General features: G+C 47.1%; 2 protein-coding genes and 1 long non-coding RNA gene across 3 annotated transcripts; 2 read left to right on the top strand and 1 right to left on the bottom strand.

Annotated features, from left to right (window-relative positions):
* Positions 1-379: 379 nt before the first annotated feature.
* Positions 380-4,205, bottom strand: LOC123783230 (uncharacterized). The gene is made up of 3 exons (XR_015721580.1): positions 4,125-4,205; positions 2,443-2,558; positions 380-1,851 (listed from the first exon to the last, which is right to left on the bottom strand). It is a non-coding gene; the product is annotated as an uncharacterized LOC123783230 (long non-coding RNA).
* Positions 4,206-17,707: 13,502 nt separating this feature from the next.
* On the top strand, positions 17,708-18,823 carry LOC123783254 (olfactory receptor 6N1-like). Its single transcript, XM_045783874.2, has one exon. It carries the CDS (start codon positions 17,708-17,710, stop codon positions 18,650-18,652), a length of 945 nt encoding a protein of 314 aa, XP_045639830.2. The 3' UTR covers positions 18,653-18,823.
* Positions 18,824-24,123: 5,300 nt separating this feature from the next.
* LOC123783253 (olfactory receptor 6N1-like) lies at positions 24,124-25,068 on the top strand. The gene has a single exon (XM_045783873.2). It carries the CDS (start codon positions 24,124-24,126, stop codon positions 25,066-25,068), a length of 945 nt encoding a protein of 314 aa, XP_045639829.2.
* Positions 25,069-27,663: the final 2,595 nt, after the last annotated feature.

Genomic DNA, 27,663 nt, shown 5'->3' with positions numbered 1-27,663 from the left:
CTGCTTCAGCCATCTGCAAAGTCGCCCGGCGCTGTTTGCTCTCTGGTCCCTCTACTGTTTCTCAGCTTTATTGGGACATCATCGACATATAACACCGTGTACATTTAAGGCATGTGTGTTAATTTGATACACTTACACTTTGCAAAATGACCGGCACTTGGGCCTGAGCCAAGACCTCCCTCATATCACCTAACTGCCATTCCTTTCTTCTGCGGAGAACTTTCGAGGTCTGTTCTCTCAAGTACGTGACAAATGACGGTTCACTGCAATCACACTGCTGTGTATTACATCCCCAGAACCTACTGAGTTTATACCTGGCACTTTGTATACTTTGACTCATGCCTCCTCATTTCCTGACCCCCCCCCCCCCCGCCGTAAACAACACTCTACTCTGTTTCAATGAGTTCAGCTTTTTTTGGCTTCTACATATAAGTGAGATCATACAGTATTTGTCTTCTTCTGTCTCAATTATTTCACTTAGCATAATACCTTCTGGATCCATCCATGTTGTCGCGAATAGCAAGAGTTCCTTCTTTTTCGTGGCCGATTAATATTCTATCGTGTATATACACATTTTCTTTATCCATACGTCCATGGATGGACATGTATTGTGAATGATGCGGTGATAAGCGTGGAGGTGCAGGGATGTCTCTCTGATATCCTGCTGTCACCGTTGGGTACACACCCGGTGGTCGGGCTGCTGGATCATCCAGTAGTTCCATTTTAGGTTTTTCAGGAACCGCGTCCTGTTGTCCACAGTGGCTGCCCCAGTTTGCATTCCCACCAACAGTGCACGAGGGTTCTCTTTTCCCTACGTGTTCACCAGCATCGATGCTCTCTTGTATTTTTGATAATGGCCATTCTAACAGGTATGAGGTGATGTCTCATTGTAGTTTCGCTTTGCGGTTCTCTGATGACCAGTGACATTGTGCATCTTTCCATATCCCTGTTGGCTAGTCATGTGTCTTCCTTAGAACAATGTCTGTTTAGTTCAACTGCCCGTTTTTAAATTGGATTGTCTGTTGTGGGGTTTTTGTTTTTGTGTTATTTTGGTATTAAGTTGTGGGAGTCTGCATATATTTTGGATATTAATCCCTCATCAGATATATGGTATGAAAATATTTCTTCCCAGTCCTCAGGTTGCTTTTTCATTATGTTGGTTGTTTCTTTCGCCGTGTAAAAGTTTTTATCTGATGTAGGCCCCCTTATTGAATTTTGCTTTTGTTGCTTATGCTTTGGTGTTATATCTAAAAAATTGTTGCCAAGATCCGTGTCATGGATTTATTTTCTATGTTTTCTTCTTGGAGATTTATGGTTTCAGGTCTCATGTTTAAGCCAATATTCCTTTTCAAGTTCCTTTTTATGAGTGGAGTAATATAGGAGTTTAATTGTATTCTTCCGCATGTGGCGATCCAGTTTTCCCGCAACCATTTATTGAAGAGACTAGCCTTTCCTCTGTGAGTATTCTTGCCTCCCTTATCACATATTAGTTAACAGGGGTTTATTTCTGGGTCCTCGATTCTGTTCCATTGATCTATGTGCGTATTTTTATGCCAGTATGACTCCCCTCTGGCAACCATCGGTTCTCAACATCTGTGAGTCTGTTTCTTTTTCTTTTCTTTTTCTTTCTTTCCTTCTTTCTTTTTTTTTTTCCAAAAATAGTGTTGGGCAGTCAGGATATTCATATGCAAGTGAATGAAACTGGACTTATCCCATATACAAAAATTAACTTTAATGGATTAAAGATCTAAACATAAGAGCTAAAAATGATTAAACTCTCAGAAAACATCAGGACAAAGGTTCATGACACTGGGGTTGGCAATGGGGCTCTTCAAGGTGACACCCAGCGTACTGTCAACAAAAGAGAAACACGTGACTCTGAGCACATCAAAATGAAAAACTCCCGTGCATCGAACCACACAAGCAACAGACAGAAAAGGAACCCCTTTCCTTTGGAATGACAGAACATATTTGCAAATTATATACCTGCTAAGGGATTAACTTATAAAAACTGCTACAACTCGATGAAAAGAAAAAAAAAAAAAGACCTGATTTAAAAAATGAGCAAAGAACTTGAATAGACTTTTTTTTCAAAAATGCTATATGAATGGACCATAGCATAGGAGAAAATGGGCAATAGTAATCAATACTCATTGTAGGATAATCACTATGGAAATTGAAATAAAGTGCAGTAAGAAAGCATAGCACAAGCACCGGGCCGGCTGCTACGAAACGGAAAATAGGAAGAATCAGGCAGGATGGAGAGAAGTCACAACCCCCGTGCACTGTGGTTGGAAATGTAAAATAGCTCAGCAGCTATGCAAACAATACGGGGGACCCTGCAAAAAATTAGAAATAGAATTGTTATGATGCAGGGATTCCACTGCCAGGCATATCCCCACAGAGAAGGGAAAGCGGGGTCTGAAAGACATGTCTACGCACCCGTGTCTATCACAGCAGCGTTCACAGTAACCAACGCGTTGAAGCAGTACGAGCATCGTCAGTGGGTGAGTGGGTGAGTACAGTGCGGTGTGTGATGCAATGGGCTATCATTCCACCTTCAAAAGGAAGGAAGCTCTCATCACAATCCGCGCACTCTTCATCCCCATCGGCTCTTTCCCGGTTCCCTTCCCCACCTCCCCTCTGGCAAAGACAGTTTGTTTTCTATATTTAAGAGTCTCTTTTTTATTGCACATTCGAAACTAACGTACCACGGTATGTTAATGATACTTGAATTAAAATAAATAAATAAATGTGATCACTTATAGCAAAAAGAAAGAAAGAGAAAGAAAGAAAGAAAGAAAGAAAGAAAGAAAGAAAGAAAGAAGAAAGAGGAAAGAAGAAAGAAAGAAAGAAAAAAAGAAAGAAAGAAAGAAAGAAAGAAAGAAGAAAGAGGAAAGAAGAAAGAAAGAAAGAAAGAAGAAAGAGGAAAGAAGAAAGAAAGAAAGAAAGAAAGAAAGAAAGAAAGAAAGAAAGAAAGAAAGAAAGAAAGAAAGGAAATTCTGTCACCTGATCAACACGATTAAACTTTGAGGACATTATTACTAAGTGAAGTAAGACAGTCACAAAAAGACACCATATGCGGTACCAAGAGTATTCAAATTCACAGAGACAGAAAGCAGCGTTTCTGGAATTTGCTGGGAGCTGGGGGAGGGAGAACCGGACCTTGTTGTTTATCAGGGACAGAGTTTCAGTTGTGCAAAATGAAAAGAGGTCTGGGGATTGGTCACACAACCATGTAAATGCCCTCAACACTACTGAACAGCATACGTAATCATGGTTAAGACGGTAAATTTGATGTGACATGTGTTTTTCCACAATGAAAATTAATCTCAGATTCAAAGCTTCGGAAGCGTGGCAACACAAAGACCCACACCAACAGCTCTTTGGCAAGAACTATTCAATAGAAAAGAATAAGTCTAAGAGACGCTGGGGCCGAAGGGGAGGTAAGACTGAATGAATGCCTTCATCAGCAGTCTTATAAATAAACCCAGGCAGAACCAGAGGGAAGAAAACAGAAAGTGTATCAAGGTAGTAACGGGAGGCTAGGAGACAGAGGCAGGAGAGCTTGCTAAGGCATTTGTCTTTCAGAAGATAGATAAAAAGTTGTTAAAGAAACTTGGCAAGAAGGGAGAAAAAGAAAGCAAACTGAAATGAACTAAGATGGCAGAATCCCATTAAAACATATTTATAAAGTATGTACATAAACAGACCGAACTCAGCTGCTCAGAGACGAGCGTTTTCAACTTGGGTTAAAGATAAACCCAGCCATCCAGCCTTGACAAAATGCGCCTGTAGCGTTTAGTCACTTAACAAAAACTTAGAAAAAGTTATATTATTCAAAGCCTAACTTGAAGAAAGCCAGTTTAGTAGCGTAGCTGATAATAAAGTTTTAGGGGAAAAAATGTCAGTACAGATGGAGTTTTACTACATAATGACAAAGTATTCAACCCTCAAGAAAATAAAAGCTAAATTATGTATTTACATAATAATAAAAATATATAATTTGTTATTAGTTTCCATAACTCGATATGGAAACATACAGTAAATTTTTCTTTTTTTTCACATATTCACACATAGTATATATTTTTGCATCGTTACGCAAACTATATATAAAAACATACGTTTGAAATCGAGAGAACAACAATGAGAAATGGACAAAAATCAGCATCCGAGGTGGAGATTTTTACCACGTCTCAGCTGCTGAAAGAACAAGGTGAAAAATAGTTAAGGTTTAGATTCAGATTCGACCAACACAATTAGAAGCTTAAGAAACTGGACCCAGCTTACAGGCTGCTGAATCCCACCCGTATAAATTCTTCTCCAGCACGCATGAGATAATGAGAAAATATTCATCATGTACCAGGCCGAGGTCAAATATCTGCCCAAGCTAGGTAATACTTCTAAAACTCTTCCCCACCCCTTGACACCAATGAATGTTGTCTGTGACTACGTGGAGGACGACGCATCCCAAAAAGGGTTGACAGAGGTCTTTGGCCCTTGTCGTAGAATGAAACTCAAAGTAAAATTAAAGAGACCCGTGAAAAAGTAAAGCAGCTACATTTTGGCGCAAGGGTGTTTGTAGAAGTGAGAGATGATGTCCTGGTGTGTAATCTAAAATTGGGATAGTCCCTTAGGATTAATACACCTAATACAGCTCTATGTCCTGATTTACCTTTTACTTACTATTAGCTCATGGTGATCCTCTCATCTCCCGCCTTGTCTTTTACCCAGGCCCAACACCGGTCACCCAGTGTCCTGCTCATCCCCCAGTGGACAAAACCAAAACTTTCCTCTAAATGCCAACTTGTGCCGGGAGACCTGTGAGCATTAATGTTAAATCTGCAAAGTCAAAATGCACTTCCCCTTGGTCAGGCCCCAGTGTGGTAGGATGAGAGGTCTCTTTTCCACCCAGATAGGGGAAGGACTAGAATCAGTTTTCACGTTTCTGCATATGGTTGAAGCAGCCCTTTTTCTCCCAGACAATCCCATAATGAATTCTCCACTGTGATCGTGTGGTTACCCCCTTGGTCCCCAGGGCTTTCCTAGAGAAATTCGCACAGATCTCACCTTCCTGGATCCGTCCTCCACAGCGGTCCTCAGAAATGCAGGTATCACAGTCTTGTCTGAACGGGAAAAAAAAAAGTCATAAAAGCCAAGGCTGCTTCATGATGTTATAATCTCGTGAAGTGGAGAAAATGAAGTTTTCTGAAAGTTAACAAGGAAAAATGGCACTGGTTAGAGTCACTTAAAGACGTGGTTATTGACGCGCATCTCACACTGTGTTCACATGTAAGGAGAGAGGACGTACATATTTAGGGAGTAATTTTGAAGCCCCACCTCTCAAACTTGGTTTCTATTTCAGCAGCCCGAGAAACCGAAGTTTCCTGTCTGTAAATAGTAATCTTGTACAAGGAGAAACAATAGTTAAGGAATCCCTCTTTGCTTCTTTTCACTTAAAAGTGGCTGAAGGGAGTTTGAACGTTAGAATTTTCTTTTTCAGCTCACATACTTGTGGGTCCTTAGACACCTATAGGCCCTTGCATGAGGTTGGGAGTTTCACATGGCAAAGGTGCCCTCTAGCTACGATCCCCTGCGTTCCTGTTCACGGCCGGGCTGTGGCAGGAGAGGTTGGTAGAGGCTTCTCTTTCTACAAGTACCTGACTGCATCTTCTGGGATGGGGGTGGGCCTTCTATGACACTGCTTTTGTTTAAATGGTTCCTAAGCGTTCACCCAGTTTTTAATAATGGGCAAACCTGCAGCTTCACAGAGATAGAAGGTTGTTATAAATATAAGTCATTACTCCAGTGTATCAAAGGAGTTTGGCACTATTGACTTTTGGTTAGGCTGCATTACCCCAATGACCAAAATCATGGTTACCCATGCTTTCTGCCTTAGTCATGAGTCAATGCAAATGGGTAGAGGACTCATTAGGACAGGACTGAAGCCTCGAAAATTCTGGAAGAACAGTGAGCTTCTTGAAGGTTAGGGGGCCCGGTAAACCCTTTGTTCTGCGTGTTTTTTCTGCGACACTGTGGATGCACTCTGGAGCCCCCGAAACCCTGAGATGTCCAGTAAATGGCAGCGGTCAGCGGACAGTATTGGGGTAAGCCACCACCTGATCGGCCAGAAGGGTGAGGCTTCCCCAAAGCTAATGCAGGCAAATGTTCTGAGGCTGTCTACAGAAACGAACAAGCTGATCGTCTTAATCCAAACCAACATAAAAAATATGTATGTTCGGACCATTATTCAATGCCGAAAAGAAACGAGCTTCAAGCCATGAAAAGACACAGAGGGACCTTAACTGCACGTTATTAAGTGAAAGAAGACGGTCTGAAAAGGCTCCAAAAGGAATAATTCTAACTACCTGACATTCTGGAAAAGGCAAAGCTGTGCACACAGTAAAAAGAGTGGTTGTCAGGGAGTAGGGGAGAAAGAGGTGGGACACGGGATTTTGAGGGCAGGGAAACTAGACTGAGTGATACTACAATGGATACGTGCCGTCATACGTTTGTCCAAACCCATAGAATGTGCACCACCAAGACGGAAGCCTCACGCAGCCATGGACTTTGGGTGATACTGATGCGTTGGTCAGAGTGGGTTCATCAACGGTCATAAATGGACCACTTTGGTGCAGGACATTGGTGGCCGGGGAAGCAGTGCATGCGTGGGGCAGGAGGTAGAGGGGAGCTCTGTAATCTCCACCCAGTTTTGCTGTGAACATAAAACCACCCTAAAAAAATAAATTAAAAAATGAAGAAGGATGTGTTTTGGTATTTAAAGGCAGCCGAAGAATTCTTTGCACCAGAACACACAGGAAGACCAAAGCTAATATGAAACCCTGTGGGCAAGATGATGAGTGATCCCACGGTGGGGGGATTTCAGCAGCCGGGGCCCTTCTAAAAGGGAAGAAGACCTGAACTGGGGCACCTGGGTGGCGCAGTTGTTAAGCGTCTGCCTTCGGCTCAGGGCGTTCGAGCCCCGTATCGGGCTCCCAGCTCCTCTGGGAGCCTGCTTCTCCCTCTCCCACTTCCCCTGCTTGTGTTCCCTCTCTTGCTGGCTGTCTCTCTCTCTGTCAAAAAAATGAATAAAATCTCTAAAAAAAAAAAAAAAAGGGAAGAAGACAGGGACTTCTTATTAACTAAACTTCGCCTCTGTACCAGGCGTTGTCCCTTGATTCCCCCCAGTAACTCATGAAGGCTGGTACGCCTTGGTTGAGACCTCCCTCGTTTCTAGATGGCATCTCCCAAAAAGCATCTGGTGTGCTTTGCCCCTTGTCAGAAGGCGTTCAGACCCTTGAAGGGAACAATCTGGCTCAGTGTCTGAAGCGGTTCTGACCACTTCTAATGAATGCGGGCATGGTCCCAGGGCTTCTGAAGGGACACGGAGACTCCCCAGACCTAAAACTCGTTTGGGTTTATGCCCTTTGTGGACCCCCTCTGTGCACTGACACCCTTGGATGTAAGGGTCATCTCTCCGGTTCTATTGGGAATTGGGTGTGTCACTGTGATGCTGGTCAGAACAGCAGTCAACAAAGTCACAGCTCGCTCTTGCCACTTCCACTCCAGGCCGACACAAATTACCTCAATTCTTGCAGCGACCTGAGAAGTAGACGTTATTGACATTCTCGGTTTGAAAATGAGGCAGGGGGGCGCCTGGGTGGCACAGCGGTTAAGCGTCTGCCTTCAGCTCAGGGCGTGATCCCGGCGTTCTGGGATCGAGCCCCACATCAGGCTCCTCTGCTATGAGCCTGCTTCTTCCTCTCTCACTCCCCCTGCTTGTGTTCCCTCTCTCTCTGGCTGTCTCTATCTCTGTCGAATAAATAAATAAAATCTTTAAAAAAAAAAAAAAAAAAAAAGAAAATGAGGCAGGAAGGGTTTGGCTAAACTGCATTATATCCCATAACTGCCACTTTGCGGAAGTGCAATTCGAATGCCAGGTTTTCGGGCTGCAGGGCTCGCTCACTGCTGACAGCCCCCCGACAGCCTGGAGCCGCAGCGCCGAGCATGCGCGGATGGACACACAGACAAGCAGGGATGTGCCGACGGCCGGGTGATCAGAACCACTTTATTATTTTTTTTCTAGAAGGAAATGATCTTTTTTTTTTTCTTAAAAAGGAAATGAGAGTTTAAAAAATTATCCGAGAGAGCAAACAATGTGGCAATACCTTCCTTTGTCTGAACTCAGGGTGTGCGCTCCTCTTCGCGGGGTTGGGGCACAGCTTTGTCTATCGTCCTATTTCCTGTTTCTCTTTCACTTCCTTCCTGCTCAAGGAACTTTTTTTTTTTTAAAGCATAAGTTAGTCTAGTACTTTTGATTCTTGATGCTGCTTTCTTGAGTATCAGAATGAACCCATTATCATAGTTCAAAAAATTAGAGTTCAAAGACACCATGTAATTCATAAAATCCAATCTCCATATTGCAATACTACAAAAACAGGGGTCAGGGAAAGTGTGTGCCCGACTCTGAGTTCGTTAGTCAGTGGCAGAACTTAGATTCAAGCTCAGGCCTGCTGGCCCCGCCACCCCGCACCCCTGCCCTGCATGTCCACAGCGCCTGGTGAGTGTCGGAAACACATGCTCTTCTGTGTGGCCAGGCCAAGCTGGGACCCTACTGTCTCATGACTTGGCCTGGGGGAAGGACTCTCAGAAGCACAGTATCCTAGAGCTGCTGTCTTGACACCCGGGGCTGCACTCCCATGTTCCCAATTAGTATGAAATGAGGGAGGCTAGCAGAGGAGACAGGGGCCTCCCCGAAGTGCCCGCTCCACAACTCAGGCAGGGGAGGTCTCTGCAGACAAAATGCTGATAATTACCAAAGTTGAGACTGTGCCTCATTAAGCCTGCGGAGCCCCTGGGAGCGGTACCCTTGCCTCACCCTCCGGCTTCCCCAGCTCAATTAAACAGCTTGTTTGCCTGCTCGTTAGTAAACTTGTTAGCGCCTTGCTCCGTCCCCTGGGTTGCTCAGAAGAAAAGTTTGTGGGAGGGATTCCTTAGCTGATGGGTCTGCCATCCTGCTTCCCTATGGGAAATCTAGGTATCCAGGTCTTTCAGACAGGCTCTGTATGGCGTGACCCCCCTCACCCCCCCAACCCCAGAAGGATTCCCTCAGGCCCCACATGTGCTCGCAGCTCTGTGCCGCCCACCAAACGCTCCCCCATCTCAGGAGTGCCTCTGCACTGAGCAAGGCAGGACAGGACACAAGCTGACTCCCCATCCAGCAACCCGAGTTCCCAGGTTCTGGGAGCTTAACCAGAACAGAGACTGACTAGGCGGTGGGGGAGGGGGCGGGGGGGGGTTTATAGCCCTTGTTAATGAAGGTCAGTTGAAATGACATTCAAAGTCGCCTGATCTTTCAGCCCCTCAGACCAACCATCAGTAATTTTATTCAAAACCTATATATCTAACATAATATAATAAAAAATATTATAAAAAAATTAAAAAAAATAAAAATAGCTAACAGTAAAAAAAAAAAACAAAAAAAACCCAACCAACCTAACAAACAAAAAACAAAAATACAAAACCTATGTATCTACCACCAACAAATTAGCAGGACTAGCAGACATGCTATTTGAGAGCCCACTGAAGTGGGCATAGAAGCTTGTACAGAAGGAAACTGAGGCTCAGAATGCTATAAGGATGGGTCTGGCGGCCAGGCCCAGGTGGGGGGTGGGGAGGACATTTCAGGTAAAGGACCAATATAGGGAGGTAAGGGGACGGGCTCCCTGATTAGGGACAGCCCAGAATGGACGGAGAGGAAGGCACAGAAGCAGGGGTAAGTGGGAGACACAATGAAAGGCACTGGATTCAGAAAAAGCTAGAGCTCAGCATTACGGAGATTCCACCTGCCCTGGCCTGTGGCCCCAGATCTACTAAAAGACTCGTCCTTAGTCTCTTCATGCCCCCGGTTCTGTGTGAGACGTGGCAGAAACGGAAGAGTCATTAGTATGTCAGGGGTCTCAGACCTGCCGGTCTCCCCAGCCTTGCTGCCCCCCTGCCATTAGTAGGAGTTTTTAATGCAGTCAGGCTATCACCCCGCCCTTGGTTCCTGGACCCCGGTCCAGACGCCTGAGGCCCGACTCTTGCTGGCTGTGGTGAGGCTGCGGCATCCTATCGCCTGTCCAGAATGCACCCTGGTCTGCGTCGGCCACAGGCGGACAGGCAGCGGGGGGCGGAACGATCGTTCCTTCTTCGTGTCAGCTCAGCAACGGCAGCCTCGCCCAGCAAGAAGCAGACCCCCTTGAAGAGTCAGCAGAGACACCCGGGAAATCATCTGCTCCCATATTGTCAAACAAACAAGCACACAAGATTAGAACTGTAATATATGAAGCAGATATGCACAAAGTAGAGAATAGACTCCAACAGAACGTAGAAATGGGGGCCGGAAGCCCTGGTCACTCCTTACACCCTCTTTCCTCTCCTGGCTCCTAACTAGGTCCTCCGCTCAGATCATTTAGTTCAGTCTCCTGACTTTTTAGACCACTGAATTGTGGGCCAGCGAGGATGCATGGCTCATTGGTGACAAAGACAGGACTGGAGCGCAGCAGAGACAGGCCACCGTCCTCGTAACATTGTTTTTAATTGTTTTTCTATAAAAATGGAAACAAAAACAAAAACAAAAACAAGGATTCCTGGAGTTGCTGTGGAGAGACATGGACCCAACACCAGGTCCGGGTCCCGTCTGGCGGCATGACCTTGGCGAGACCCGCGGCCTCGTCCTCTCTGCCCAATGACAGCTGCGGTGCAGGGCTGCACACATTCCCTCCTGCTCAGGGAGCTCTGATTGTGTGATGGAGACACTTCTTAGAGAAAGCAGGGCCTGGACTGGGCCTTGGGGGTTCAGATCTGTGGTGTTGGTCCAAACCCCAGTTTGCCACTCTTATTTATTCCAGTAAAAAACATAACCTCTCTCCAAACATCCATTTTTCTCATCATTTTATACATGTCTATATCCTGAGAGTGAAGAGCTAGTCCATAAATAATACAGCAGCCTTACCATCCCGGAGGCGGGGCAGTGCCATGGTTCCAGAAGGGCCTTTGCAGCCCGTGTCCCCGATTCGATCAATCATTATCTCTACCACTTTCTTGTTCCACGACCTTGGACGAGGCACTCAATCCTATCTGGAAAATGAGGACGACGGTGGAATCTTATTTAAGTAATTCTTGTGAGGGTTACAGTAGTTTATACTTGGAAAGAGTAGAGACTAGTAAACACTACATAAGAGATGGTCGTTATTATTTCAGATTTGCCATGTAGGTTTCTGTGGCCAGAATTCCTTTCCTTGAGTGCCCCGTTTTGTGTGAATCTCCCATGGCCGTCACGTGTGGGTCACTGGCATTGGTAAGACTCCAAATCAAGCATCTTCTCTGGGTCTAGGTTTCCAAAATCCCCCTGGAACCGCCTGTATGTTTGTCCCTGCCCTTGCAAAATTAACCCTCTGCCCTTATGCAAAGCTTTGGGGTCTTTCTGTTCACCCACGCTGTGGTCTCTCAGCTCCTCTTACTGAGGGGCACTCCCAGGGACAGCAAACACCACGGGGCCAGCGCGTTCCTGGGGGGCAGGCCAAAAGCATCGCTGGCGATTGTTAGGGTCCTCCTCTTCAATACTGCGCGGTGAGCCCTAGGGCCTGCAGTCCCGCTGTGGGAACAGACGTGCTCACCAAACAGCTCCAGGAAGCACACGTCCCACCCCCGACTCCTCGTACAGAGCCTGTGTGTCATCCACTGACGGGTAAATGAAAAAGGAATGAATGAACGATTGGACTTCCTGAAGTCCTAGTGAGGACGACGGGGAGAAGGTCCCCTTCCCAATCCCCCCGCCCCATCATTCCCCTCGCGGACATCAGTGAAGTGCTCTGGACTCACCCTCCCTCTTACTTCATGGGCTTTTTGGGGTCTTTCCGTTCAGGTGGTCCCTAGGGCAGGGCTTCCCGCCAGGAGCAGACACAAGGGGAGCAACTGACTCCCCTCCCCACACCTCTCCCATTGAGTGGTAAGCGAGAGTCCAGGAAATCAGCCCCTTGGGCCGTGTGCGTGGGTCAGCAAGCAGCCTTTTTGTTCACCTTATTGTGTCTTACAAATATCACTTTTTTTTCTTCTGCCATGATGCAGAAAGAAGTCAGAAGCAATGCATCCATGTGACTCTTGGGGGCCAACTCTCAGGGCCAACTCTTTGGTTCCTTCATCCGTGTTAACATCCGTGCTATTATTCCAGAAAGAGAGGAATAAGCATATACACTTATTTCTATATACTATATATGTATCCTTATTTCTATATATACCGTATATGCGTACCTATTTCCATAGACTAAGTATACCATTTATATATTTACATATAAGTAATAGGATTATTTTTAATACTAGATCATATATATATCTTTCCATATACTATATATATACACACTACATCCATAATATCCATATATATATATATATACACATATACATATACACACCCACACACCCACTTTATTGACTTATTTCTTTCTGGAGTGATAAAGCTGGTGTCAACACGGCAGAAGAAAGGAGCCAGCGAATGATTACGTATGCGTACAGATACACACATACTCAGAACACAAACTCTGCAGCAGCATTAAAGCTCACATTCTATCACCCAGATGCTTACATAGGTTATCAAATAAACCCACATATTTTAAAGAATGAAGCAGGGCACTACAAATCATTATCCTTAGAAAACAGGCACTGACCAGAACTCGCTTGGGCACCAGGATATATGATTGTACCATGTCACTCTATTAACATGTATTTTAAAACATATATTTGTTTTCATAGATAATATATCTACATTAAAAAATTTAAAAATATTATGGGGGCGCCTGGGTGGCACAGAGGTTAAGTGTCTGCCTTCGGCTCAGGGCGTGATCCCGGCGTTACGGGATCGAGCCCCACATCAGGCTCCTCCGCTATGAGCCTGCTTCTTCCTCTCCCACTCCCCCTGCTTTGTTCCCTCTCTCGCTGGCTGTCTCTATCTCTGTCAAATAAATAAATAAAATCTTAAAAAAAAATAAATAAAAATATTATGAATAGTATATGCAGAAGAATATTTCTCTGACCCATGTCCCTCTGCCCCTTGCTATCCCTTGCCAGCGCTCGTCCCCACAGTAGGAAACAACTTCCCTAAGTGTTTCCTACGACCCTGCAGTGTTTATTTATGCAAAAACAAGTAAATATGAATATTCTCGTATGCGCTGTGGAGATCAGTCCGTATCACTATAGAAATGGCCTTTTGGTCAATGGCCGCACGGTGTTGCACCGTGTGTTTAATTTAACCGGGCCCCTATAGGAAGGTTCACGGGCTGCTTCCAGCCTTGCAGTTACGAGCAGAATTACAATGAATAATTCGTGTACACATCATTTCACATATGCGTGCATCCATATCTGTAAGACAGATTCCTGGAAGCAGAATTGCTGTGCTAAGTGGATGGGCAGTGAGCCCAAGTATTGCAACATTGTCCTCCAAATGTCTCGTGCTCTTCTCCACTCCTATGAACGAGGCATGAGAATGCTTCCCTGCAGGCTTGCCAACAAAGGGTGTGTTTAAACTTCTGGATCTTTGTCAATCCGAAGGTGAGGAAAGTACCTCAATGTATTTAAAATTGTGTGAATGTTACTATCAGTCAGGTTGAATGTCTCTTCATACATTTAAGAGCCCCTGTTATTTTATAAATGCCTATTTTGGGGTCTGTCTCCCTCACTCCAAATTAAGCATCTTGAGGAAAGGGATTATATTTTATCCATCTCATACTTTCCTTAATAGTGTGGAAAATAAAAAAAAATTAATAAATATATTTAATGAATGAAGAACAGAATCATTGTGATTTTCCCTCTCCTCATACTATTTAAGCCGCTTTTGATAACACCTTTTCTAACCTTTGGATCTTTTTCTTTCTTGAAGAATATTATATATAAATATGTCCATAATATAGAATATTTAGATGACTAAAAATGAAAAATCACTTATGCAATTGTTTTCAACAATTACACATCTCTTATTTCTAATCATTTCCTGTACATAGGCTTTTTTTTTTTCACATATTAACAATCATATTATAAAATGTTGACACTTTGGAAATCCCGCTTTCTTCACTTAACACCCTGGCAGGGTCCTCACTACATTGTTCTCCTTTGCTACACTGTAAGTACTTGATGGAGGCATCAGAAGGTACCTCTTGCTTTTGCTCCCTTCCTAGTACAGAATAAGTAGTGAGTGAGCACGCCGGCCCCTGGAGGATGATGTGAGGAAAATAGATGTCTTCCTCTGCCAAGCAAAGCGTACGCTTGGAACGCTCCAACTCTTATTTTCTCTCTTCTTGCTACTTTTAACTCGAAAGCCCCAGCCCTTATTCATATATACTGCCAAATCTTTAGCACAGATTATTGCAAAGATCTGGGTTTGTGTATAAGCTTCTTATAGACGTGTGTATGTGTCACATCGATTGCTTTCTGAAGACGAATGCTGTCATTATAATACGCTCTTATTGCCAAGCCGGGGATGCACAGTCGGGGGCACTCCAGAGCATGGGGGACGTCTGTCTCCGAACCTTACAGATCCATAAATATGACTGTAGATTAGGAGTGGTTGGTGTCTGGGACCGTGGGGAACGCAGCAATTTTGTCAGATGGCAGTTGCGAACGTCCATCCTGGGGGAAGGTCAGGTGTTCCGGGGACAGGGAGTGCAGGCTCAAGGCTAAAAATGACGGAACGAGAACTTCTAATTGCCCAAATGTTTGAGAAATTTTTACTCAAGTAGAGATTCTTCTGATCTGGAGGTTACATTGTTTTCTTAAGTAAAATTCTCAAAAGCATGTAAAGTACTCTAGCTCTCTCAGGAAGATTTTCTCGGTTGACCCGAGGAGATACGATGGTTGGTTCTAAGTGTGTGTGGTCTATGGGGAAATCTCTCATGGCTAATGTCCTGATAGCCCGTTTAGTTTTGCTACTATCTTATCCTGTGTCTCTGATCGCTAAATGTTCAACCACATTTGCATCTGCAAGTGAGGCAGATCTCATTCTTCAACGGATTGATGATTTCTGTCTAATATGTATATCCATCCAGTGGCTGCATATGTATGGTACCCGGTTGAGGTCAGCATTCACACACTGACTGCAGGACCTTTATGAAGACGATGCTGATGGTCATAACCTGAGAATGACGACAGGCAGCTGGGTCAGCAGCACGCAGGTGTCCTGCGTAGGAGTCATGGTGGTCGTGGTATAAGGAGTGACGGCGGGGGTGGTGGAGGTGGCGGCGGTGCTCTGGGCCAGCGCTTGGCACCGAGCAGACATGCATGACGAGTGAATCAGTGAATGCGTGATAGTGGACGTGGGCAGCCAGTGGTGGTGGTCGTCATGGACAGGAAGGGACCCAAAGAAAAATGTTGGGGCTGCTGACTTTCTCAAACCATGGCAAGGCTCGCTGTGGGCAAACAGCTGGTTCAGTCTTCCTGGGTCATCCAGCTCTTGTCTTTGGTGGAAATGAAGCTGACTGAGAAGTCTTACAAGGCAATTTTTAGAAAGATGACGCTCACTTCTGTTACTGTTCATGTGTGCATGAGATTATGTGAGATGGAAGGAGCCGAGATGCCCTTCAACAGACCAATGGATAAAGAAGATGTGGTCCATATATACAATGGACTATTAATCAGCCATCAGAAAGAATGATTACCCAACATTTGCATCAAGATGGATGGAACTGGAGGAGATTATGAGAAGTGAAATAAGTCAAGCAGAGAAAGACAATTACATGGTTTCACTTATTTGTAACATAGGGAATAGCAGGGAGACCATTAGGAGAAGGAAGGGAAAGAGGAAGGGGAGGGGGAAACAAAGGGGGAGATGAACCATGAGAGACTATGGACTCCAGGAAACAAACTGAAGGTTTTAGAGGGGAGGGGGGGTGGGGGGGATGGGTTAGCCCTGTGATGGGAAACAAGGAGAACACATATTGCAATGAGCACTGGGTGTCATATGAAAACAATGAAGCATGGAACACTACATCAAAAACTAATGATGTATTGGGGTGCCTGGGTGGCTCAGTTGTTAAGTGTCTGCCTTTGGCTCAGGGCGTGATCCCAGGGTCCTGGGATTGAGCCCTTCATCGGGCTCCCTGCTCTGCTGGGAAGCCTACTTCTTCCTCTCCCAATCCCCCTGCTTGTGTTCCCTCTCTCTCTGGCTGTCTCTCTGTCAAATAAATACAAATCTTAAAAAAAAAAATCTTTGAAAAAAACAAAAAAACAAAAACTAATGATGTACTGTATGGTGACTAACATAAGATTAAAAAAAAAAAAGATTATGTGAGATGGACTGTCTCTTCTCAGAGAAAGCTATACGGAACTTGCAAAAACTTGTGTGGCCCACAGGAGACAGCGTCCCTGAGACTGGATTCTGAGCCCAACAATCAGGGTTGCAGGGTTGAGAGGAGTCACTTGAGAAATAGAGAAGATGTGCTTCACTTCCCTGTGCCCAGCTTCCTGCCTCTGAGGAGCCCCTGGGGAGAGCTAGTTACACCCAGAAACCCCGGGGGAGCACACAGCAAGGAGCCAGGGAGACCAGCGTGTCCGGGAACATGAGCTATAAGTGGGGGAGAGTGCTGGGGGGGGAAGGATGCTGAGAAGGACACTATGAGAGTTAATGTCCTCCCAACAGTCAGGTACTGGGCAGGGATGGGGCCGCAGAGGTGAGCGTAGGGAAGCTGAGGCCGAGGGGAGGGTGCTGATCTTTCCTAGGGGAGCCCCACTAGGGTGTGGGGTGTGGGAGGAGAACTCTGGGACCTTAGTGTAGATCACCTAGCTCCACCCTCACCCCAAAACCATTTCTCAGTAGCTTTAGGGAACCATACATTTTCTGTGTTGTGGAGTCTTAGAAAACATCTGTTCAAACCCTTTTTTTTTTTTTTTTTTTTTTAGTTTTGAGAATAAGTGCAGGGTATGTAAGGGTATATAAGGAGAAGCTGCTCAGCTCAGCATGCATTGCCAGTCAGTGACACAGCACATGTCCAAGCCAAATCCCTGATTCAGAGAAGCCTCTTCTTTCCATCGCACAGGACTTCGTGCTTCGGACTTCTGACCGCGCGGTTTTCCTGCATGAGAATTCCTGGTGCATTTCTCCAGTGGAGATCATCTTTCCAAAGACGCGGCGTGTCTGCTGAGGGAGCCACCATCGGGCACCACGGACCTGAGAGGTCGGGGACTGTTCTCCGAGCCCCTGCACCTCCGTCCTTCCCCGCCTCTCCCTCCAGTGCTTGTGGGCACCGTCTGTAAGCTCCAGTGGGCCTTCCAGAAAGAGTCCCTGACAGTCACGTTTGGGGGGTGACTCCTTTCTTTTCCACACCCCAGGTTTGCTGGTCTTTTCATCTTTGGAAAGGATAGGAAGGGTAGAGGTAGGAATTTACCTGTCTCCTATTTCCTGATGGTGGAATCCAGGTGCCTGACTCTCTAGAACCTAATATTATAAATTAGAAAAGGACTGAACTGGGATCAGGAGCCTGGGCTTCTAGTCCAGCCCGACGACCACAGATTCTGTGATGTGGGTCTGAGCGCATCTGCCCCCAGGAGTAAAACTCCTCCATCGCAAAAGGAGCGGCCCTGGGGAGAGAACTCCAAGGTCCGACCAGGTGCTCACACTTAGTTCTTGGCACTAGGAACGTTTTCCAAAGACAAGAAGACCCCAAAGTAGTTCCCGGGAGTCATGGGTCAGCGGAACCACACGTGGACCCAGAGCTTCGTTCTTGCGGGTTTCACGGCGCCCGGAAGCCTGCGGCCTCTGGCGTTCCTGGGCACCCTGTGCGTGTATGTCCTCACGCTGGCGGGCAACCTGTTCATCATCGTGCTGGTGCTGGTGGACGCGGGGCTGTCCACGCCCATGTACTTCTTCATCAGCGTCCTCTCCTTCCTGGAGCTCGGCTACGTCAGCACCACGGTGCCCACGCTGCTGCGCACGTGGCTCTGGGGGCGCGCGCCCCTCCCGGCGGCTGGCTGCTTCGCCCAGCTGTATGTCTTCCACTCCCTGGGCATGACCGAGTGCCACCTGCTGGCGGTCATGGCGCTGGACCGCTACCTGGCTGTCTGCCGCCCGCTCCGCTACCACACGCTCATGAGCAGAGAGGTGCGGCTGTGGCTGGCGGGGGCCACGTGGGTGGCCGGCTTCTCCGCGGCCCTGGTGCCGGCCAACCTCACAGCCCGCCTGCCCTTCTGCTTCAGAGAGGTGGCCCACTACTTCTGTGACCTGGCCCCACTGATGCGGCTGGCGTGTGTGGACACGGGCTGGCACGCTCGAGTCCATGGGGCAGTGATCGGTGTGGCCACTGGCTGCAACTTTGTGCTCATTTTAGGGCTCTACGGGGGAATCCTGAGAGTCGTGCTGAAGCTGCCGTCGGCGGCCAGCCGGGCCAAGGCCTTCTCCACCTGCTCCTCCCACATGACCGTGGTGGCCCTGTTCTTTGGCTCTGCCTTTGTTGTCTATGTGGGGTCACCTGAGAGCCACTCCAAGGGCACCGACTCGCACATAGCCCTGGTGTATGCCCTTCTCACCCCTTTCCTCAACCCCATCATCTATACCCTTCGCAACAAGGAGGTGAAGGAGGCGGTGAAGAGGGTCACCGTCAGGATCAGGACTATGTGGAAGGAACCCTGACAATCTCTATTGTCACAGCCCAGCTGCTTGGCCACAGTGGGAGCCAACTGGTCGGCCAGTCAGTCGTCTGGTCTGACTGACAGTCACCACCAGGGAACGAAGCCATCCGCTTATTTGTCAAACGTGCTGCCAACGCTCACCCAGGAGGACATAGTCTGGGTTCATCGGACTTGGCAGATGTCGAGGGAAGGAACGTGTGTTTGATTCTGTTCCAATCTAGCGGGGGGGGGGGGGGGGTGGGGGGGAGAAACACCACGAAGGGGAACAGGAAACAAAACAAAACAAAAAAATGGGCTCAATGCAAATCATTTTGCTGAATTCCTAAGCTGGGGAGAGAGCACAACACTGGGGGGTAGGAAGAGAATCTAAAGCTAAGGGGGAAGGGGTGTCCCAGAGAAAGGACGGTGACAGAAATAGTTAACTGACCAATCAAGGCAGCACTGTTGGTTTCTAGCCCGGCGCTTGGCATTCACTGATTTATGAACAAATAAATGAATAATGAGCGAACTCTTGAGAGTCAAACGTGTGTCAGACATCGAGTGCCCCTCTTATAGCCCACAGGAGACAGGCTCTTGCTTAGATCTCTTCGCTGCTCCAAATTCCCCCACCTTCAATTTACAATCTTTCCCCTCTTGCAACCTCCTGGGATCCTTCGCTCTAAACTAGAAAGTTGAGGTCCTCCTTAGTGCAGTTTCCCAACTGATACAAATAACCGGGGTGCTGAGTGGCTGGCCCCCTCCCCCAATACATGCCCTTTGAGGGAGCTGGAGTCCCGGGCTGGTTGCCTCTGGCAGAAGCAGCCTTTCTGTTCCCCCAAGGGTTTTCTACAGATGGTGTTGATTTTTCTGTGTGCCGTAATGTGAGAAAAATGGTTGAGAAGCAAGGCCTTATTGGGGTGAGTGCTGAAGGCAAGGCCTGGCTTTGTCCACTTCTCCCCTGGTGACATCTGGGTGAGACTAGCAGGAGACACAGTGAGAACAAGCCAGCACTAACTCCATAACCGGCTATCGGCTCTGTACCGGCATGAGGGCTGACGTTCTATCAAGCAGATGGTTGGTTTGTCATACCAGCTAAATGCACCCGTGAGCACAGAGGGTGTGATTAATGACTGCTCTGCGGTTCAGGTAAAATAAACGGGGGTCATCTGGGGGCAAGCAAGGATGTACGACCATAGCAAATCACTGAACCCACATGGTTTTTTAAAATATACGTATAATTTCGTTGCTTCAACAAATAATATTCCTGAAGGGTTCAACGGTCAAAGCAGTCTTGCTAACTCACCTTCCCAACCCAACTGTTCCTTTCTATTCCTCATTTCCATGCCAGTAGACCACTTGTAACACTTCTCCCTGTAGGATTACAGTGTTTCTGCATGCAAAACCCAGAAGATGAGAATATTTTTTAATCTCCCATTCTTAAGCATAAAGCCCCATACTCTGCTCTGTTCCTCCTCCTTTGCTTTCCTTTTTCCTAATGAGAAATCATGGAGCTCTTTTCGTTTCCTTGTGGAGACTGCTTTCCCATTTTAAAATTAACCCCATAGTACTCCATCCTGTGTTTAATCTCACTGGTCTTCCATTGAAGAACCCTTGGGTTGTTCCAGACTTTGCCTGTTAAGTACAGAACTGCAAGGATAACCTGTGTAAGCTTCACTTCCCACGTGTGCACACACATTCCCGGAATGCTGCTCCTGGGCTGTAGTGCAAATGCATCTGATACGGGTAATTATTCCTAAATTTTCCCTGAACGGGATTATGTCATTTAGTTCTTCCATCAGCAGTGGATCGAAGTTTGTTTTCCCACAACAATGTCTATAAAGTGTATTTCTAAACCTCGGTCCTCAGTAAAATGAAAATTGTAGAAATATTGTCTCATTGTAGTTTTAACTTTCAAATTGATCTCATTGTGTATGAAGTTAAATTTTTTCTTACATTTAAAAAACCTTATATATATATTTAAAGATTTTATTCATTTATTTATTTGAGAGAGAAAGAGAGGTATGAGCAGGGGCAGAGGGAGAAGCAGACCCTTACTGAGCAGGGAGCCCAATGTGGGGCTCGATCCCAGGACCCTGAGATCAGGACCTGAGCTGAAGGCAGACGCTTAACCAACTGAGCCACCCAGCCATCCCAAAACCTAATATTTTTTTTATATGATTGGCTGATATGAGGGTCTGTCTCCCAAACACTGCAGTAAACATCAGAAGGGAAAGGACTGTGTTTTATGCATCTCATTTTTCCCACTTCCTACGTAAGGCCTAGGAATTAAAGATGTTTGAAAGATATATTAAATAAAGGAATAAAATGAGTGACCGTGATTTCCCATATTTCTCACATTATTTTTGTGATACCTGATACAATTTTTCTAACCTTGAAGTCACCCTTTTTAAGAATGCCTTATACAGAAATACAGCACATACAAATATTTAGACTAATAAAATTTAAAAATCACTTTTAAAGCCATTGCCTTAAAATAATGATTCATCTGTTCACTTTTATCTTCTAAGAAACATACACTGTTTCCAAATATTAACAATGGTACTGTAAGGTTTTGAACACATTGAATCATCCTTTTTTCACTTATGTTTTAGGAACAAATAACTTGGGATGTCATCTTCCTGCCCGAATCATGAATGACTTGAGGGAAACATGAATTCCTATGTCTTTCTCTCGTTCCGGTCCTGATGCAGGCTAGATTCCACGGAAGCACTCTCTCCTAAAAGGGGGTGACAAAGAGGAGAATAAACAGCTTTCTGGCTTGGCAAAGCCTGTACGTGGAAGCCTTTGGCCCTTTCTTGTATATTTTATTTCTGTACTGCCGATTCCAGATAATGTCTACACGTCCTATGCTTGGGTCTTTACAACCCACTGACAGCCTTCTAATCGTCTGAGTTAACGCCAAGACATGCAGGTGTACAACGAGGCTGTGGAAATGCCCGTGCACGCCAGTTTCAGAGTCCGGCTTTCTAGATGGGGCTGTGGGGTTCCCACTGCGATGTGATATAGAGACAACAAGTAAGTGTTAATGTGACCGCTCTGGGTACAGCATGAGGATTTGTTTGAAGAGCCTAGAGAGGGGACGAACCTATACGGACCCATGAACGGGGGATAAGAGTGTAGATTACTTTGGAATTTGGGACTGTGGGGGATGCAGTAATTTAGTAGAAGTTCAGCTGCAACTCTCCACCTGGTGAAAGGTCAGGTCTTCACATGAGGTGGGACGCAGGCTCCGTGCGGGCTGGTTGTCGGAACACGTGAGAATATCCCCCGGAGACTCTTCCAATCCTGAAATTGCGTCAACACTCTCAAAGGCAAATATCTTCTTTTCCTTTTGCTCAAAAGTCCTCAGCCCCAGCAGGAAGCTAGAAGGCTAGTGACTCTGTCCGCTTCCGTGTTGACGTACTGGCTCACCCTTTACGCTTAGCTCTTTACCTTACACTTAACTTAACAACTGTCTTCTCCCCACCTTTGATTCCAAAAAATAAGGACATTCACATCTATGAATGATTCAAATGCATTATTTTCATTAGAGAAATGTTTTTCTTCTCTGATTGTTCTGAATTCCGTATTCATTCCATAGATACTCCCAGAGAGTGCTCAGCTGAGGTCAGAGCTCAGATGCTAATCTCAAGGCTTTTGATGAGAATATTGAGGATATGAACACCAACAAAAGTAATCATGAAAGAGTGGATAAGCCTCATGAGGAAGTCCTGGTAATCATAGCAGAGGTGGTGTAAGTAATGGCAGCCATACTGGAGACGGAGACTTAGAACACGCTCTTAGAGAAGTGGAGTAGGTGTTTGACAAACCATGACTGACCCAGTGAATAATGAGAGGGACACACCAAACGTGACAACGTGGAGGTGGTGATGTCGGGCACAGAAGTGATAGTGCCTGTAAGGACGGTGCTCGTTTGGTGCTGAGATTAGGGGTGGTCGGCAAGGGAAGCTGGATGAGGAATCTCGTCGCAAGGAGAATTGTGAAAAGACTGAAAAGGCAAAACTTCTGGGGCACTCAAGGTCTTACTGTCCATGTGTGCATGAGATTACGTGAGATGGGCTGTCTCTTCTCAGAGAAAGCTATATGGAACTTGCAAAAACTTGTGTGACCCACAGGAGACAGTGTCCCTGAGACTGGATTCTGAGCCCAACAATCAGGGTTGCAGGGTTGAGAGAAGTCACTTGAGAAATAGAGAAGATGTGCTTCACTTCCCTGTGCCCAGCTTCCTGCCTCTGAGGAGCCCCTGGGGAGAGCTAGTTACACCCAGAAACCCCGGGGGAGCACACAGCAAGGAGCCAGGGAGACCAGCGTGTCCGGGAACATGAGCTATAAGTGGGGGAGAGTGCTGGGGGGGGAAGGATGCTGAGAAGGACACTATGAGAGTTAATGTCCTCCCAACAGTCAGGTACTGGGCAGGGATGGGGCCGCAGAGGTGAGCGTAGGGAAGCTGAGGCCGAGGGGAGGGTGCTGATCTTTCCTAGGGGAGCCCCACTAGGGTGTGGGGTGTGGGAGGAGAACTCTGGGACCTTAGTGTAGATCACCTAGCTCCACCCTCACCCCAAAAGCATTTCTCAGTAGCTTTAGAGGACCACCGACTACCCAGGCTGCAAGTCCTTTGTAAGACATCTGTTTAAACTTTTTCATTTTAGAGAAGAGGAAGTTGAGGAAATGGTCAGGGTCAATGTTCATTTCGAGTTAGTGGCAACGCAAGTTTAGAAAGCCAGTTCCAACAGAGGGTGAGTTTCGTCTTATGCTACCGCCCTTCTAGACCAATACCATGGCGTCCTGACTTCATCCGTTCACACGCACCTGCCTCGGGGACTTCTTAGTGGGAACCCTTCCTCAGAATGCATCCAGTCTACTCACTGGTTCCTCTTCTGTCCTTTCCGGTCTGAGCTGTGAGGGGGCACTTCGCAGAGGACATCTCTCTCTTCCCCCACTGCTTCCTCCTCCAGCCTTTACTGAGAACATTCCTGAATTCCAGAGGGGCTCCCCCTGGGAGACCCAGCAGGCACATTTGAGAAAGTGTGTGTCCCCTTTTGCACGGTTTAGCACAGCTGACTGTTGGGCACGGGGGATCCAGCTGTGGGTGGTTTAGAGGATCGAGGGACATCTCATTTGGACCTTAAGGGGATGAGTGCAAGAATTTCCTGTCTCTCCTATGTCCCTGTGGGGAGTGTGGGAGGAAACCCTGGGTTCCCAATCTAGGGGTACGTTCTGTCCCCCAGAAAAGCACCAGCTGCACCAGGAACCTGGACTCCACTCTGTCAGCAAGAGTGTGACATGCACACCTCTCCTGCCCTCTGGCCTTCATTTCCTCTCGGAAAGTGACAGGTGGAAAAGTGTGCTTGATGACATTTCAGTTGTTTTCAGGTTTATTCATTCCATACTTTCAGCTCTGGGGAAAGTTTTCAGGAAGGACAATTTCGAAGTGAGTGAATCTTCTGTCTTTGCCCCTTGTTCCCGGGAGTCATGGGTCAGCGGAACCACACGTGGACCCAGAGCTTCGTTCTTGCGGGTTTCGCGGCACCCGGAAGCCTGCGGCCTCTGGCGTTCCTGGGCACCCTGTGCGTGTATGTCCTCACGCTGGCGGGCAACCTGTTCATCATCGTGCTGGTGCTGGTGGACGCGGGGCTGTCCACGCCCATGTACTTCTTCATCAGCGTCCTCTCCTTCCTGGAGCTCGGCTACGTCAGCACCACGGTGCCCACGCTGCTGCGCACGTGGCTCTGGGGGCGCGTGCCCATCCCGGCGGCTGGCTGCTTCGCCCAGCTGTACGTCTTCCACTCCCTGGGCGTGACCGAGTGCCACCTGCTGGCGGTCATGGCGCTGGACCGCTACCTGGCTGTCTGCCGCCCGCTCCGCTACCACACGCTCATGAGCAGAGAGGTGCGGCTGTGGCTGGCGGGGGCCACGTGGGTGGCCGGCTTCTCCGCGGCCCTGGTGCCGGCCAACCTCACAGCCCGCCTGCCCTTCTGCTTCAGAGAGGTGGCCCACTACTTCTGTGACCTGGCCCCACTGATGCGGCTGGCGTGTGTGGACACGGGCTGGCACTCCCGAGTATATATTGTAGTGATTGGCGTGGTCAACACAAGCAACTTCGTGCTCATTTTAGGGCTCTACGGGGCAATCCTGAGAGTCGTGCTGAAGCTGCCGTCGGCGGCCAGCCGGGCCAAGGCCTTCTCCACCTGCTCCTCCCACATGACCGTGGTGGCCCTGTTCTTTGGCTCTGCCTTTGTTGTCTATGTGGGGTCACCTGAGAGCCACTCCAAGGGCACCGACTCGCACATGGCCCTGGTGTATGCCCTTCTCACCCCTTTCCTCAACCCCATCATCTATACCCTTCGCAACAAGGAGGTGAAGGAGGCTGTCCGAAGGGTCACCCAGAGGATTAGGGCTATGTGGAAGGGACCCTGAGGATCTCTAGAGTCATTTGGTGACTGTAGGATTTAGTTGGTCAGTCGATCAAAAAAACCAATCAAATAATTTTTTCAAACACACTCCATATTCCAATTCAAGTGGACTGAGTCTTGGATGGAGGAAAACTGAGAACATTGTAGAGATTAGAGAGACGTGGCCTCTGAACGCATACCTACCCAGTAGGGATGGAAGGACACATCTAGGAAAAATAACCGAGAATAAGGATGTCGGTGCAGATACGTAGGCAAACTTGGAACTTTGAGCGATGGAACTGCGTTTGGAAGAATTTGGAAGAACAAACGCTGACTGTGGGATTATGCTCAGGATGGGATTCCTGGAGAAGCTCCGAGAAAGGAGGGAAACAAGGTTAGCAAAGAAAAATGAACGAACTTCTCAGGTGAATGTTCAGGTGTGGATTGGAAAGCCGTGGGATGATGGCTCGGAGCGGCGCGCGGCTCCATGTCCCCGGAACCCCGCGGCACAGGAAAGTGAAGCTGGAGCTGGGAATTTGTTCTCTAAAGGGGAAGATCGGGGTTAGAGATGAGGGTGCCTGGGGTGCTGATGGTTAGACGTGAGTCACAGAAATATGCCCTGCTCTGTGAGTTTGAGATCGTCTGTTGGTCATCCGGGCAACATCACCGGTGGAGTCCCGTGAGCACCGTGCTGGCTCCGGGAACCAAGAGGAGATAATAAAAAGAAGGCATGATTTCTGTTTTCAGAGAGTTCGCAGTTTTGTTTTGAAGATTCTGTCCTCCGTCCCTCTCCCTTGCTCCCACCCTCCCGCTTCTCCTTCCGCCCCCCCCCACCACCATCACCACCTCCATCACCACCAGTGATATATTGACTAATATCAAGAAATAAATATCTCCTTTTTGTTCTATGTGCCTCGATGGTGGTGGAAGGTCATGAAAGGGAGGGAAGCAGCGCTCGATTGGCAGAAAGGGACTGAGGGAAAGTAAAGTAGCTTCACAGACGTTGATTCTGATCCTTCCCCAAGCCTCAGACCTTGGAATCCTAATCTCATGGGGACCTAGTTGGGACTTCTGTGAAAGTTCCCTTCAGACCAGACTTGGAACTGTAGGATCCTCATAGGGGACGCCTTGTCGCAGGACAACATGGCAGCAGCTCTACTGAAAATACAAAGAGAAAGCTTATTTTTAAAATAATTCTGGGCAGCATTTTAAACAATGATAGAGTGAATGAGTTTTGGGTTTCCTCTTTTTCCCTAATGATGTTGAGATACTTTATTTCTAATGCAAGGATGACTTGGTGTTCATTTTAACCTGTTTTACTAGAAGGAAAATGTATGGAGGGCGGCATACAGTAGCACTGACCTCCCTCCCAAATCAGTAATCCTCACATAGAATGTTTGGGAATTCCCACTTATTAAATGAAGATCAACTGTCCAACTTGAGGTTTTTCTAAGGACAATGTAGCCTTGGTCTCTGGTCAGTTTTCCCTGACCATCCAGCCCAGATCTGGACTACATTCTCTGCTCTGACCTTTGGGGGGGTCTTAAGTAAGAAGAAACTTGTTTTGATATTATTAAACCCTAAAAGCTAATCTTATGGAAAGTCACAACAACAGCAGAAATCGAACCTGTGACCCTGTCCTGTCCCCAGTCAAAGCAATTGATGCCTTCTTGCGGGAGTGGATTCGGGACCAGAGGGGAGTGTCCCGGTGAGACAAGGGGACAAGATTCAAGCTAGGTTAAGCCAATATAGAACATCTGAAGACTCGGAACAGACACCATCTGGAAGTAGGTGAACCTCTGGGTTAGGCAAGGGCCTAGGCAGCCATCTGCTCAGAATCCCTCTGTTTTTACAGAAGATAAAACTGAAGTCAGTAGGTGGGAAATAACCTGACCAAGTTACATGGGAATTTAGAAATAGGCTAGGAATGGACAGTACTAAGGGTTTCTAACCCTTCCCACCATATCACCAGGCCACATGGCCGCTAAGTTGCCGTGTTGACCTGAAACAGAAGGTCTGTGGCCTTGGCCGAGTGCCACACAGCAGGAGAAGTGGTCTGTGGTGTGCAAATTCGGTAGGTCATGGCGGTCCTCGGGGGGCCTGCCCATCTCTCCCACAGAGTAAATGTCCCACTTACAGAGAACGTGTCCTGCCATGGGGCACATACGAAGCTTTCTCTGGCCAGCTTTCGGCCCCGGGCATCCTGCTGTTTCTACTTTGTCTTCCAGAGGTAGGAGTGGGTTCCCTCCCCCATGGAACCATCGTGCTCCTGTCTAACCCCACAATCTCTTACGCAGACATGCCATTTATACTGGAGTATTTTGTGTCCATTTTCTCATTACATTTCCCACAGCAGGAAAATGGATGAATTTCTTTCCAGGATCAGTTAGTGGGTGAAGAGTCTGGACTCAGGTCAAAAATGTTAATTAACTGTCCCGAGCAAGAGGAAAGAACAGCATTTAACAAAACAGAGTCTGATTGTGCCCCCCGAGACTTTGCTTTCTCTGCTATTCCTGCCATCTGTTGGCTTTTGAGAGCCTGTGTGAACTCAGAAGTGACTTTTCACTTAAATGTAGACCAGATGCAGAAAATCCTTTAAAACAGTATTTACATGAGCCTA

The sequence above is a fragment of the Ursus americanus genome, chromosome 2 (genome assembly GCF_024610735.1).
Source record: "Ursus americanus isolate L20-20 chromosome 2, mUrsAme1.1.p, whole genome shotgun sequence".
NCBI lineage: Eukaryota > Metazoa > Chordata > Mammalia > Carnivora > Ursidae > Ursus > Ursus americanus.
This window is presented reverse-complemented; position numbering and strand designations above follow the sequence as displayed.